At 41.2% G+C, this 14452-nt stretch overlaps 1 protein-coding gene across 2 annotated transcripts; it reads left to right on the plus strand.

Moving 5' to 3' along the window:
* The first annotated feature begins 1680 nt into the window (after nt 1-1680).
* On the plus strand, nt 1681-10153 carry LOC123140073 (putative receptor protein kinase ZmPK1). Of its 2 annotated transcripts, XM_044559800.1 has the most exons (9): nt 1681-1836; nt 1926-1989; nt 2263-2416; nt 2530-2803; nt 4504-4723; nt 4814-4934; nt 8297-8458; nt 8969-9562; nt 9699-10153. In XM_044559800.1, exons 3-9 carry the CDS (start codon nt 2264-2266, stop codon nt 9726-9728), a joined length of 1554 nt encoding a protein of 517 aa, XP_044415735.1. In that variant the 5' UTR covers nt 1681-1836; nt 1926-1989; nt 2263; the 3' UTR covers nt 9729-10153. The 2 variants fall into 2 exon arrangements, with proteins under 2 accessions (XP_044415735.1, XP_044415734.1); XM_044559799.1 differs by having other exon boundaries at nt 8969-10153.
* The last annotated feature ends 4299 nt before the right edge of the window (nt 10154-14452 follow it).

The raw sequence follows: 14452 nt of genomic DNA on the forward strand, positions 1-14452 counted from the left end.
AGCGCACGACAGTGACGCCGTTGTGTCTCCTCCTTGCTCATCGCCAGTGGCGAGACGTCCTTAAAGCTTGGGCTTCCCACAGCCTGGTGCACTTCCGCCACAGTCCCTCACCCCCGCACACACCCGCCTCCTTATTCATCTTCCTCCGTGCACCACCTCCTTCACAGGCGGACGCCCTGCGAGGCGGCAAACGGAGTGAAAGCGAGAGACGATGGCCACGGAGAAGAGAAAGGAGAGCTTTTTATAGATGCTGGCGGTGGAGGATTCGACCGAAGTCTTCCGGAACCACCACGATCATCGAGAGCGGAGACATCGAGAAGAAGAGATATGGAAGAAGGAAACGATGGGAAGATGAACAAATCGAATAGTACGATTAACATCTAACTAGCATGAGACGGCATGTCCGCATTATCTTTGACCAGATGAAGCACATGACCACCGGCCATGTAGGGATCCATCCAAAGAAGACCGCCAAACAAACATAGCCAATCACATGGGACGCACAGTAATGCGGCGGCAGCAGCAAGGGACAACACATGTTGGCCCATGCATATGCAACCGCTCGCGAATCGCCTGATCACCGCTGCCGGCAGTTCCGATTGGTCGTCCACTCAGATACACGACATGTCCACACTAGACCACATGCATGCACAGCTGAAATGACAACGTACTTCTCTCGCCTCGTACTTACACGCAGACGCACACCCCGACATACGTTCTTCTCATGCCATGCAAACACCCACGTACATTTTTTCTGCCACATAAACCCAAGGCATTGCACGCTAGAGCGGCACATACAAAAGGAAGGAAGATAGAAAAGCCCCATGCTCAAACAGCCTACACGCTAGAACGGCGATCAAAAAGATTAAAAAGCTGCATGCTCTAGCTGCTTCCATGACAGAACGACACCCAAAAGAAAAGCAAACACTAGAGCTACACGGCGGCTACACAACGATGAAGCAATGAAGTTCAAAAAAATTGAATCAATAGCACACAGCCACACACTGGTTTTTACCCCCCTATATCCCGAAGTAATACACGTGTCAAGGAAGAAAATGCCCACAAGTTACTTTCAACCAAGTGGGTAAACCTTAGAGCGAAAATGCCCCCGGAAATATAGGCTTGGGTATTATCTGCTCTATTTAGTAAGCCCATGGCCAAGGAAGGATTGGAAGGGATTAAGATTTGTCGAAGATCATCGGTTATTTCACGCCTACTTTTCACGGATGAGTATTTGTTATTTTTCCGTGCTTCCTTACAGCAGGCAATGTTGGTGAGAGGTTTGTTGAATTAAGGCGTTGATGAGGAACGGGGAGTTTATTCCCCGGAAATTAAGTAGGGAGCATAATAGGGGTGCCGACCGCTTGGCAAATTATAGTCGCATAGAGTGTATCATGGCTATGTGGATACATCTAGGACCGTCATGTGTCGAGGATCTTTTGTCTCTCCACGACGACTGTAACTCTATCAATTTTTGAAATACTAAAACAAAACTCCTTTTTCATCGTAAAAAAAAGAGTATATATAGATTTCAGGAAAACCATGCTTAGCGGGCCAACCGTGCCGGCCTGATGTGTAAAGGGGCGTGTCTGGGCCTGGGGGGGGAGGGGGGGGAGGCCCGGCCCGTCACGGCACGTTTGGCCAGGTTTGGACTAGTACAGTCCACCGTGGGTAGGCACCGCTTCCTATCCACTCCGCTTCGCCCTCCTCTCGCCAGAACAGATCTGGTCGGCGGCGATGGCGCCGCCCAAACCCTAGCCCACTTCCTTCGGCTCCACCGTCTCCATCCTTCTCCTCCGCCTCCCACGCACCCGCGCAACCATCGCTCGAGCCCAGGTACTCTGTTTGGCGCTGTTAATCTCTTCTTCTTTGCTGCCACCCCTCACTTCACTCACTGATTCGTGTTCGCTCGAGTGCAATCTCAGCCTGGGAGTCGATCCAAATTCTCTCTTCAACTTACGCAAGCTAGCATCCCTGCACTTCTTCCAGGTTAGTGGTGCTCGATTCGTTTCCTCATCAAAAAAAAAGAAAAAGAAAAGAAAAGAAAAAAAGTAGTGCTCGGTCCATATCTCTGTTGATTTTTTTCTTTCTTTTGTGAATCTGTTGAATGCTTTTCGAATATGCAATTAACCAACCAGTCTTCTAGGTTTGTGTATTATCTTCTGAAATTTATGTTCCGCGCTGGCGCTGCCAACCTATGTTTTCCTTATGTTTTGCACTGGAGTTGGTCCTCACCCGAGAGCCTATGTTTATGTATTGCAGAATGGATGATAGAGCAACTGAGCTGCGAGCCCTGCAGCATGTGTTCTGTGATGCAAGTGCAGAGCCCATCAAGCTATCATTTGGATTCCTGAAATCTATTACACATGAATTTCAGTATAAAATTGGTCATGGCAGGTCTGGATCTGTTTACATGGTATGGTTTCTTCTTCTTGATTGCCTCATGAATATATAGCTTTCCCCCCCTTCAATTATCTGCCCAAGTGGAGCAAACTGCTCATGCCAGTGCCGATGCTATGCGTGTAACAGGGATTTCTGCGAGCTGCTAGCGGTTCCGGCGGAAGAAGAAGAAGAAGAACCAAGGTTGCGGTCAAGGAGCTTTCTAATCTGCATGTTTTGCCTGATGACAAATTCCTCGAGTGCTTAAAGAAGGCAAACCACAAGAACATCGTAAGACTTCTAGGCTATTGCACAGTAACACAACAAGAGCTGCTTCAGTTCTACCGAGTGAACAAGGGCCATAAAATGCTGCTCTGCTTTGAATATGTTCCTAATGGTAACATTCTGCATTATCTCGAAGAAGGTATGGAGGGCTTACAACTTCATTTCTCCGTCTGCACTCACTATAAAAACAAGTACCGCCTCATGTTTTTGCTGTTATTTTTTTCTTAAGTATTGCTGTGCAATGTCATTATTTCTTATTTTTAGGACATAATCCAACTTTGAACTTTGTTGTACAACTAAATTCAACAATTATTCTATTGCCTCACTATTACCTCTCTAGCCTTACTTCCCGTGCCACACAGAATAATTTCCTGCACGGTAAATAAACATTTTGTCTAAATAGCCTATCATACCCAGAATTTTTTTGACTCTGTCATGCCACTTCTTCTGTTTCGGGTATACATCCCTTATCTCGAAAAAAGGTAGTTGTGGGGATGAACGATGCGAGCTGGCTCTGTTAACCTGGGTAGCTAGGGATAGCTATGGTGCTACAGCTCTGGTAGTACTGGTTTGGGGATAAACCCCCTCATGTAGATTTGAGGTTGAGGAGGTGACATTATGGATACGCGCCGAGGATGAAGAGACCTTTTGATTGAGGGGCTGCCCAACCAAGTGATGTCACACACACATGGGCAAAAAAAGGAGTGAGGTGGCCTTCACAAATCACTGACGGGTGGGCCTAGGTCGGTTAACCAGGAGGTTATCTGTGAACCGTGCAAACTATAAATTGTCTAGGGTCCACTGGTGTTGCACGCCGGAATCAGGCTGACTTGTATAAGATGACGCACTACAACTGTAGTAATAAGAAATGTCCAAACGAAAGGATGAACTTACAACTATTGTCTTAACTTACTTAGTATGCAACATAATTTTTTGTTGACTTGTTGAGGGAATAGAGAAAGAGACGTATACTCCTAAATTTATAGATAGTAGAGATATTAACATTGGATATAGGGGAAGGCGCCTACTCTACTGTTGCACTATGTATTTATCTGGTGTGGATGCTCCCCAAAGTATAACGGAGGTGTGCGAAGGTAGGCTTAAACACTTTGGAAGACATGGAGGAACATAGGAGACTTCACTAACAAATACAGAAGATAACTACATGATTGGCTGCCCTCGCTACTAGCATACATTTCTGTATTAGTGCATGGCAGATCATCCAGAAACCGACCATTTACTCTAATTTAGCTCAATAAATGGTTTTTCTGATGTAAAATGGCATAAAAATGGAAGTTCCCATCAAATCGGTATATAAATAGACTCTCAGACTTGTAAGGACATTTCAAACCTTTTCACTCACATGCAGAACTCTGATAACCATTGTTCTAGATGACTCTTTGTGTTTGCCACAGGAACAGTGGACAACAGTTTCCCCACAATTGCTTTTCAATAAGCCACAACCCAAGTAAACAAGGCCAAACTTTGAAATTAAAAATACCATGTGAGTTGAAGGTCCAAAGTTTGGCCTGAAAATTTGAAATTTCAAGTTGAAAGCTCGTGCTTTTTTCTGAGTTAAAGTTGATTTGCTACTTATTTGCCTGTTTTGGGTTCTATGCCTTATTTAGGGAGCACGACAAAAAAAATAGCAACTACAGTATTTATCGGTACGAGCATTGGGGTGGGTAAGGTTGGGTAGCCGTAGAGACGGGGAGGCTGAAAAAATAGATGACCACTGCTCTCTTTTCATAGATTAGTTAATTTGTGATGCAAAACTCACGTGGACATGAATAAAGATTATGCTACAGAGACTGAATGATCAATTGCTTGCTTTTGCAGAGAATCATGAAGACGATTGGCCTGCACGCTACCAAATGATCAGAGGAACTTGTGACGGATTGCACTATCTTCATGACAAAAGAATTAGCCACCTTGACCTGAAACCTGAAAATGTTATGTTGGATGCTCAGATGGAACCAAAAATTACAGATTTTTGTTTGTCAAGATTAGTAGATCAGGGACAATCCGAAATGTCCACTCATCACATACCTGGAAAACTGTAAGCTACGCTGGCATGTTGACATCTCTATTTGTTATATTGGCTTTGTGCAATGATACTTCAAATTAACTGTCACATTGATGCGTGCAGGCAATCTCCTGGGCCAGATATTGTATTTGAAGAACAAAGATCATTCAAGTCAGACACATATGCTCTGGGAATTATTATCATAAAACTGTTAACTGGGAACAGTATGTCAAGTCTTGAGAATGTAAGAACCATTGTTAAATTTATGGAAAAATGTATTCATCTCCATTGCACAATCTCATTATATGGAAATATATACGTTTATCTACTTTGCAGAATCTCCATTGCACAATTTTAACCACTACTTTTGCTGAATATCTGAGTGAAATATTATATTCTGAAATGATTTTTTCTGGCATATAGTGATAACATTAGCTTTTGTTTGAGAAAACGCAAAAGACTTTTGCGTTTCATTGTATTGAAAAGAATTAGCATCTGACCATTATAAGGTTTCATATATTAATTAATGGTAAAAAGGTATAAAAGTTTTAATGCACACTTTCCTGCAAAAGCTGTCCTGAATAAACTCAATCCTAGTGTGCCTATCAAGTTCACTCCAAGGAAGGGATGTGCAAAGACTACTCTTTTTCATACATTATTTGTAGAACCTGCATCTTTCCTGTAGTTACATACACATAAAGTGGCATTTGCATGCTCAAGGCGATTTGCACCTTAAAATCTCTCTCTTATAAATTAGAGAAGTTGTGATTTTTCAAAACATTCAAGAATACTAGTCATCATATACCATGTACACTTGCAGAACTTGATGTGAGAATATGATTTACATGCGTCCCACATAAAAAAAAATCCATGCATTCGGGCTAGTGGCCCGTATGCTATTCCACAAAATTTGATTCTATCGCGTAGGATTGCATGCAATTATATTTTTGCACCATAGTTTGAAAGTATACATGTATTAGCATGCTTTTTTTAGAGTTCATGTCTTTCTGAAGTTTGTGAAGAGAAAAAAAAAATACAGGGTGCAATCTGGACCCGGTTAGAACTAAGCATTTCACTACTTAGTTTCTTCTGATGTTAGATGTATAATGGCCAAAATGTCCATTCACATATGTTGATTTTCTTTATGATTCAGGTTTGTCTTTTTCTCTACAATTTATTTTCATTTTAATTAGGAATACAAGTTTAATGCCAACCAGTGTATTAATTATAATGAAGTACGTTAAGCTATTCCTCATGGACAACAGTTACTTCATATATGATGGGCATTTGCATGAACTGGAACTACTATTATGCAATATTGAAAACCAAGAGAGGATATGTGCTACTCCCTCCGTTCCTAAATATAAGTCTTTGTAGAGATTTCACTATGAACCATGTACGGATGTATATAGATGCACTTTATAGTATAGATTCACTCATTTTGCTTTGCATGTAGTCCATAGTGGAATCTCTACAAATACTTATATTTAGGAACAGAGGGAGTACATAAGAAGAAAAATAGTTGCATGGATCTTTTTATTGGATAAAAACTGATGTTTACCTAAAAGAAGTAGATGGAGTTTTGCACAGGCAACTGAAAAATCTTTTTTATTCCAGTCAATCTCCACCACTCTTAGATCCTCATATTTTCAAAGTAAATCATATGGGCAAGATGATAGACTGAAACTTAAGGTTTTATGTAATTGTGTATTGGCAAATCTGTAAGATGCATGAATTAGAGGTGGCAAAGGTTTTTTATTTCTTTGATTTACTCGTTTTTGTACTGGGATGGCAGACTGCACCTTGTGTGTTGGTTCTTGCTACCAACACCACCAGTTTTTTCTTCTTTTCTTTAGACTAGCAAAAAAGCCCGACGGGAGGAAAAAAATACCACACGACCCTAACACAATAACCATGACTCAAGACCCCAATAGGTGCATCCTTTATTTATTTCAACATGGCATTTTATCTGTCTTGCCATTTATCCCTCTTCCCACTTTCGCCAATGGACATGCATGGTTATAGATGGTTTCTTTTGTCTCCAATTTGTTTTTGTTAAGGTGTTTATTTTTAATTTGAATCGGCACCGGTACAAAAAAAAGACGGATCATCCACTACTGATTAACGTTTCATCCTAAACAACATTTTAAAAATTATTAACATGTGAAACAACATCATATTCAGATTCTACATATATTTTCCTAAACAATTTTCATATATAACATGTTAAAATTGTTGTTATGGTTTAAAAGATATGAATATTTTTATAGCATTTGAATCTGTCCCTAAATAACATTTAAAAATGGTTAACGGGTAAAAATAACATTGTATTCATATTGCACACATTTTTCTAATCAATTTTCATATATAACATTCTAAAATTGGAGTTACCGTTTAAAAGATATGAATATTTGAATTTTTTTTTGAATCTATATAAAAAATAGGTTATTTTCTAGACGGACGGTGGCTTAATTAACCGTAATCTTAGGGGGTTTTCTGAATAAATCAAAGAGTTCTCTATTCCGACTTAAAATAGGACTGCGGGTTGATTAACTGAAACTTCAGGGCGTTTTATGCAAAACACGAAACGTTATTCTGCTCCCACTTAAGTTGGACCGCGGGTTGATTTCACGAAAGTGCAAGGACTTTTTTGCAAAATGTACAGCGACGTACGACCAGAAGCAGTCGCTGCTTTATTATTATTAGGGGAGATAGAGGTTTGTTATGCTGCTAGGCGCCCTGGTAGTATACGAGCTCCTGCAACACGAATGTGCCAATTCTCAAGGCTAAGTTTTCAAGGCTTGTTTATGTATGTCTGGGTCAGTATGGCAGTAACATGTTTCGAATTCAGTTGCGATAAATATTGGCAATGTAACACTACTATTCTGCCTCATCTCTATGATGTTACAGCTTTGTTCCTTCAAGCTCATAAACTCTTCAATGTGCACAAATTGGGCGGGAAACCTTCGGTGGTGTCTGAGCTTTTTGTCTTGTTTGCCCAGATTCGATATAGTGATTGCTCAGTAAAAGAACATTTTATCATGTTTTAGCAGTGGCTTAAATCACATAAACCAGCATCAGTCTGCTATTGGCCAGCTTGATTTTGAAGTTAGGTGGGTTAGGCATGGGCTGTGCCAGTTTGTGTTCTCGTTCTGTTTGGTCTTGATTTGCTTTTCGTTCTGCTTTTTGGAGGGTGTGTAGCGATCTCGGTGGTTATTTTTAGCAGAAATTGGGATTTCGCCTTTAGTAAAAGAAAATACAGAAACTTCAGTCCGAAACCTGAGGCACCATGAGTACTTGCGCGTGGTTATGGGTTGCTTGATCTCTGTCGGCTGAACCATGAGTACATAGTAACCAAAGGATGAAAATCCTCAATCGTGTGATCGATGAATGTGCGTACTTCCCAGCAGCTTCTTATTGCAATTTTTTGTACTAGCTATGTGCTATGCATATATTTTACTAAAAAACTATCTCTAGTTGTCAGTTAAATCCTGCCATACCAAATGTGCCTGCAATACATATGTAGCGTTGCATATTTTTCCTTTTATGTTCTAATATATATGCTCAAGTGCTGCCAATATTACTTAATGTAAACTTAATTTGCAGTGGGATGGATTCATAGATGTGGATTGCCCACGGGCGAGGATGTGCGCCGCAATAGCTCTAAGATGCACGGACGCTGAGGAATATAATAGGCCTACCTTACATGAAATAATTTGTGAACTGAACAAGGTGGAGAGCATGGTTTCACAGTTTCCCATAAACCAGGTATGGATGATTAACTATTTCAAGGCTGAGTTGTTCTCTTTGGCGATATTTTTTTATTAATTTTATGGGTCCCCAGTCAATAGCATCCCAAATGTTCATATGATTATTTTTCATTCACTTGAAACTTCAAAGGTACAAAACCCTAAATAACTGAGTTAATGTTTGAAGGGTTGTTTTATCTTGCATGGTTCTCACAAAAATCGGAAACAATTTAGATTTGAAAGCTCTGAACTGCATTTAACTAGGCCATACTAGTTTGTGCTATTATATTAGTGAAAGTTTTTTTTTTTTGACTTAATGAACCATGGTCATGCCTTCAGTATAAGTTAGGCTATTGAAACATGCAATATCTTGCACGAGAACCAGGGAAATTCTAATGTTAGTGTTTGGTACATGTGTTATTTGGCCAAGCAATTCCACAGTTAATAAAGTAGCACCAATCCAGCTAGAAGCCCCAGTAGTATTGCCATCGCCCATAATCTCACACCTCTAAATTTGTTTGGTTTACAGCTGCTGCACCCTGTCGGCACTAGTTTTGCAGTACTGGTAGCTTATGCATTGTTGCTTATGATCAGTACAAACTACATCCAAATAGCTGTGATCCCGGCTATCATACTCGTTTTCATCGGTGTTTTGTGGGGCAATTTCTGGGTCAAGGGAAGACTTCAGCATAGAAACAACAATGGAACTGCTGCTAACCAGGGGAGTGGCAGCGGGCAAGCTTGGAGGATGCTGCTACCCACGGTACTACTGTCGTATTGTTTGCAGCTAATCCAGCTTGCCTGTGCACAAGTGACCAATGGACAACAAAGTGACAATTTCCTCTTCTCTCACTCCCTCCTCTTCCTGAGTTCCGCGCTTGGTGCACTGGCCGTGATGATTGCCGCGCTGCCCATCAGAGCCAATCAATGTGTGGCGCAGGGACAGCAGCTTATTCACAGGATCTTCATTGTGGTTTTTATGATAGCAGTGCACATGATGGCTACAGAATGGATGATGGTGGAGGTCATGCCACTGGTTTGCATGCCGGAGTTTATTGCATCACTTGTGTGGCTCACCACTGGTAATTTTGATCACGCCAGATGTATGGTGCTCATCGACAAGGTAACATCACGCAGATCAACAGTCACCTTTCTCACTGCAGCAGTGGCTCTGTTAGCGTTCATGTTTGCATTTGAGAACGAGATGGTACTTGCTAGTTACTGGTACAGAGGAATCATGTACTCCTGTACCTTGTCAGGGCTTCTATCCTGCTTGTGCGTGTGGATGATCCTTCAGTGGCGGCCGGATATCTCTGCTAATGTGCCCCTTGACTGGCCGAGCGGTAGTGCGATCATTTCCATAAGGATCCTTGAGTTCTCGGCACTGATTTGCTTTGCTATGTCAGCTGTGCTTCTCTTCATTGGGTTCCTCTTGAATTACTCAATTCTGTAGATCTAAGTTTGCTATGTAAGCATGCATGGCTACCTTGTATGGCGGCCTCGGGACAAAGATTGACCATAACTGTAGTGTTTTGCAATGTATCTTCTAATATTTTTATAACTACTATTGTAGTGTGGTTACTGATCTGGATTGTTGATTATAGATAGGAGGCTACCTTTGAATCTCATTACCAGAAGGGAATGCAAACATTTATGCTTGTTATCAACGAGAACATCAGAATATTTCGTATATGAAAGGTGATTGAAGATGCTATGTTTTTTGTGCGTAGTGATGACATGTTCTTATATTTGGGATGTCCAACGTACTGCTACATATAGCAGGGGCTGCGTCATTTGTTGGCTGATTAGTCATTTTGTTAATTAATATAAGCAGCGGCAGGTGAAGGGATTATGGATGGCATGATACAAATTAGTGCTTGAAGATGGGACCTATGCTACTGCCATTGGAAAATATATTTGAAAATGTCAAAAAATTCCGAACACAAATTTGACGCATACATCTCATCACTCTATGTGTGCAAGCCAAGTTTCATGAAAATCCGACATTTTATATGTCTTGTGTAAAACAGACAAAAATATGTCTCATGAAAAGCCTATTTTAACACTAAATTTTCTCTTTTTTACGTGTGACACAAAAATTGTCGGTTTTCCCTGAAACGAGTGTGTGCATGTAGAATGTCGAGATGCACTCGGGAATCATTTTGTCAGAATTTTGTGACATTTCAAAATATGTTTGAAACACATTTAGAAAACCAGGAGCATATGCTCCCATGTGCCAAAACGCCTCTCTCCATAGTCGTCCTTTCGCGGGGGGACACCTTGAGTACGCCGGCCCATTAGCAGCACAGCGAACCAAGCGGGCAATGCACTGTACTGTAGGGATCGATTGAGGCACCTAGTGTTAGGCACCCCCCCCCCCCCCCCCCCCCCCCAAAAAAAATCAAAAAGACTAAGGCAATGTACCAAATGTTTCCAGCCGCCCGGCCGGCTAAGCGCTTGCCGATCGCACGCACGCGCGACGCGTGTCCTGCATAACCGCCCCAACTTATCATTTCCCTCTGTCGCTTCCCACCTTTACGTTGTCTCTTCCACACACATTGCATCTCATTCACAGTCTTTTCTTCTTCTCCCAGCGCAGCCACGCGGAACCCGCACTCACCTCCTCGCGACCTCGCCTGCATGTTTTTGTCCCATCTCGTTTTCTTCCCCAGGGAGCCTGAGTTATTACGGGGGTGAGAGTCTCGAGCCGCCACCGGGTAACACGGCACACAATCCCCCTCCATTGCCCCCTGATTCCTCTCTGGTGAGCTGGCTGCCGCCCCCGCACCATCTCCTCGACCAATTCCCCTCGCTGGCCATGGCCACACGAGGAAAGTCGGATAAGTGCATGCTCACCGTTAGCTTTTAGGGCTGCGTGCTGCAACCGGTGAGCGGCCGTGCTACAACCGGTGCCCGAGTTTGCTGTGACCAAGGGGGTCGCCAGGCTGGAAAGCTGCTACAACCGACTGCAAATTTTGTTGGATCCAGAAGCCGGATTTGCTGGTACCGGTGACCAGGCCTCTTTTTTTGCTGGGATCGGCTGTACATTTTATTGGATCCGGCGATCTGGTTTGCTGCATCCGCGGGTATCCACGACCTACGACGATGACGACCGTGTGCCTCGACATTTTTCTGCTGCAGCCGACATGTCGACTTTTGCTTCAAGCGGCAATGGTTTCCTTTATTATTGTATAGTTTTGCTTTTTTATTTTTCCTTTTTAAACTACAGAATGAACAATTTACTAAACAGGTGAACATCTTCCTTATACAGTATGAACATTTTTATTAAACATGATGAGCATTTTTTCCTACATGATGAACTTTTTTAACATGGCAAAGTTTTTGTAATACATGCTGCAATTGTTTTTAATACAGGAAACATTATAAAAATACATATATTTTTTAGTATTTTAGAAATCCAATTATTTCCAAAAAATGAAAAAAAGGAAAATGAATAAACCAAAAAAAAACGCTACAGAACCCAACCTAACATGGTACCGGGCCCACCCAGTCGGAGGTTTAGCGTGTACTGACGCAAAAGCAAAGGGTGGTCAATTATGGGTCGTGGCCCAGTAGGACTCATTGTGTAACATTCCATGTGGTTGGGAAGGTTCCGTTTCCTTTTCTCTGTTTTTCTGTATTTGCTTTTTTTTTAAAGAATTTTATGAGTTTTTATTTATTTTTATTTTTTATGTATGTGTCTTTGACTCCTCTTCTTCTTCCTCTTTATAATTTTTTAATATATGTGTATATTTTTACAAATACATGTCGAAGATTTTCTTATCCATGTTAACTTTTTTAGATATGTCGAAATGATTCGCTTCAACCACTCGTTCTTGTGCAAGTACCCGCCACCTACATGTCTTTCAAATGGGCTCTTAATCAGATGGTCGGGAGCCAACCCCTCTGTGTCCACGTTCTGCAACTGGTCCATTATTTCAGAAAGGGGTTCTGCAACTATTCCCTTGCTGAAAACCGACCAAGGACATATGTTACATTAAAAAAACCCGCAAGACCCATGTTGCAAAAAAAAAAAATCACAACATGACCCGTATTGTAAAAACATAAATCCGGCAACACAACCTATATTGGAAAAACCCCTGCAACATAACCTCTATTGGAAATGTCTCCGCAGCCAATACATTTGTTGCAAAGTGAGAGATGTTTGGCTAATCCATTGTGTCAAATCCGGTGGCTCGTGAGGCGGCAGATCCTTTAATAAGATCCATCGGTCGACGCGTAGCAGTCCCTTTTTTTAATATATGTTAATTTTTTAGATACATGACAAAATTTTCAATTACACGCTTAATATTATTTTGACACATGTTGAATTTTTTAAATACACGATGAACATTTTTTAAAACACACTGATTTTTTTAAAGACACACTGAATCATTTTGAGATACATGTTGGACATTTATGTAATACACGCTGAACATTGTTTTGAACACGTTGAACTTTTCAAATGCAGGGCAAATTTTTTAGTGTAAATGATGTTCATTTTCTCATGCACGATGACCATTTTTTTAAGTCCATAATGTACAATTCTTTAAATATATCATGATCATTTTTTAATTGGGACAAATATATTTTTTAACGTGCCAACAGTTTCAATGATAAGAATATTTTTCTAAATGTATGAATATTATTTGCAAATTTCATGAAACTCAAAAAACTAGTGGAAACTAATTTAAAAAAACCAGTAAACATTTTTGAGGAAAAAAATGCACAGAAACAAACTAATGGTGTACACGGTGTAGTGGGCCGGCGCATCTCCTTCCCGTAGGCCATATACATCACCGCTCAAACCCCGTGGCTGGTCGACACCGCACCGCACCGCCGGCTCATCACTGCTTTTATCGTTGGATTCCTCCCATCGAAATCTTCAAAACTAGATCTCATGTTGATAGGTTTTGATGAATTTTCTTTCACGGAAAAAACCAAACCAGGAGGACGGGTTTTTTCCCTTTCTGAAAGAGGCACACACGTGCCTCTCGTGTAATCACAAACGTGCCTCTCGCGGAAGCAAAATAGTGCCTCTCGCGGAAGAAAAAAAACAGTAAATGCGTTTTTTTTGTTTCCGAGAGGCATGGCCGTGACTCTCGCGAAAACACAACCGTGCCTCTCGCGGAAGCAAAATCATGCCTCTCGCAGAAGGAAAATAAAACAAAAAAACACTTTTTTTCTGAGAGGCACGGCCGTGACTCTCGCGAAAGCAAAACCGTGCCTCTCATGGAAGGAGGAAAACATAAAACACGTTTTTTTTTTCGTTTCCGAGAGGCACGGCAGTGACTCTGACGAAAGCAAAACCATGCCGCTCGCAGAAGCAAAACCGTGACTCTCGTGAAAAAAACACATTTTTTTCACGGGAAAAAAGTCTTTTACAAAAAAAAAAGTTGATCCAAAAGCTAAGGAAGACCGTTGGAAAACCGAAATGTAAAAAAAAACTGTTTAAAAAGCCGGAAACATATGCGGAAAAAATATTCGGAGGAAGCGCCCAGAACGCGAAACATGGCGGGTCGGATGAGAACGCACCAAGTGACGCTGGTCGTTAAAAGGCTCCCAAAGAAGCGTTCGTCAACTAATTGCTCTCATGTCTCTCAGGGTGTGGTCAGTTATGGGTCGTGGCCCAGTAGAAGTCATTGTGTAACAATCCATGCGGGCTGCGGAGGTTTCGTATGGTTATTTTCCTTTCCTTTGTTTTTGTGTAGTGATTTTTGGTGTTCTTTTACAGTTCTTTTTGGTTTTTACTTTTTTGGGTACATGTTAAATATTTTTAGATACATGGTAAATTTTCCAAATACACGATGATTTTTAACACGTGTTGAAAAATTGTTAAAAACACAACGAACATTTTTTAAACACATCTAATTTTATTAAAATACACGCTGAATCATTTTCAAATACATGTTGGGCATCTCTCTAATACGCACTGAACATTGTTTTGAACACGTTGAACGCTTTTAAATGCATAGTGAATATTTGAATATGCAGTGAACATTTCTCATGCATG

The sequence above is a fragment of the Triticum aestivum genome, chromosome 6B, assembly GCF_018294505.1.
Source record: "Triticum aestivum cultivar Chinese Spring chromosome 6B, IWGSC CS RefSeq v2.1, whole genome shotgun sequence".
Taxonomy (NCBI): Eukaryota; Viridiplantae; Streptophyta; class Magnoliopsida; order Poales; family Poaceae; genus Triticum; species Triticum aestivum.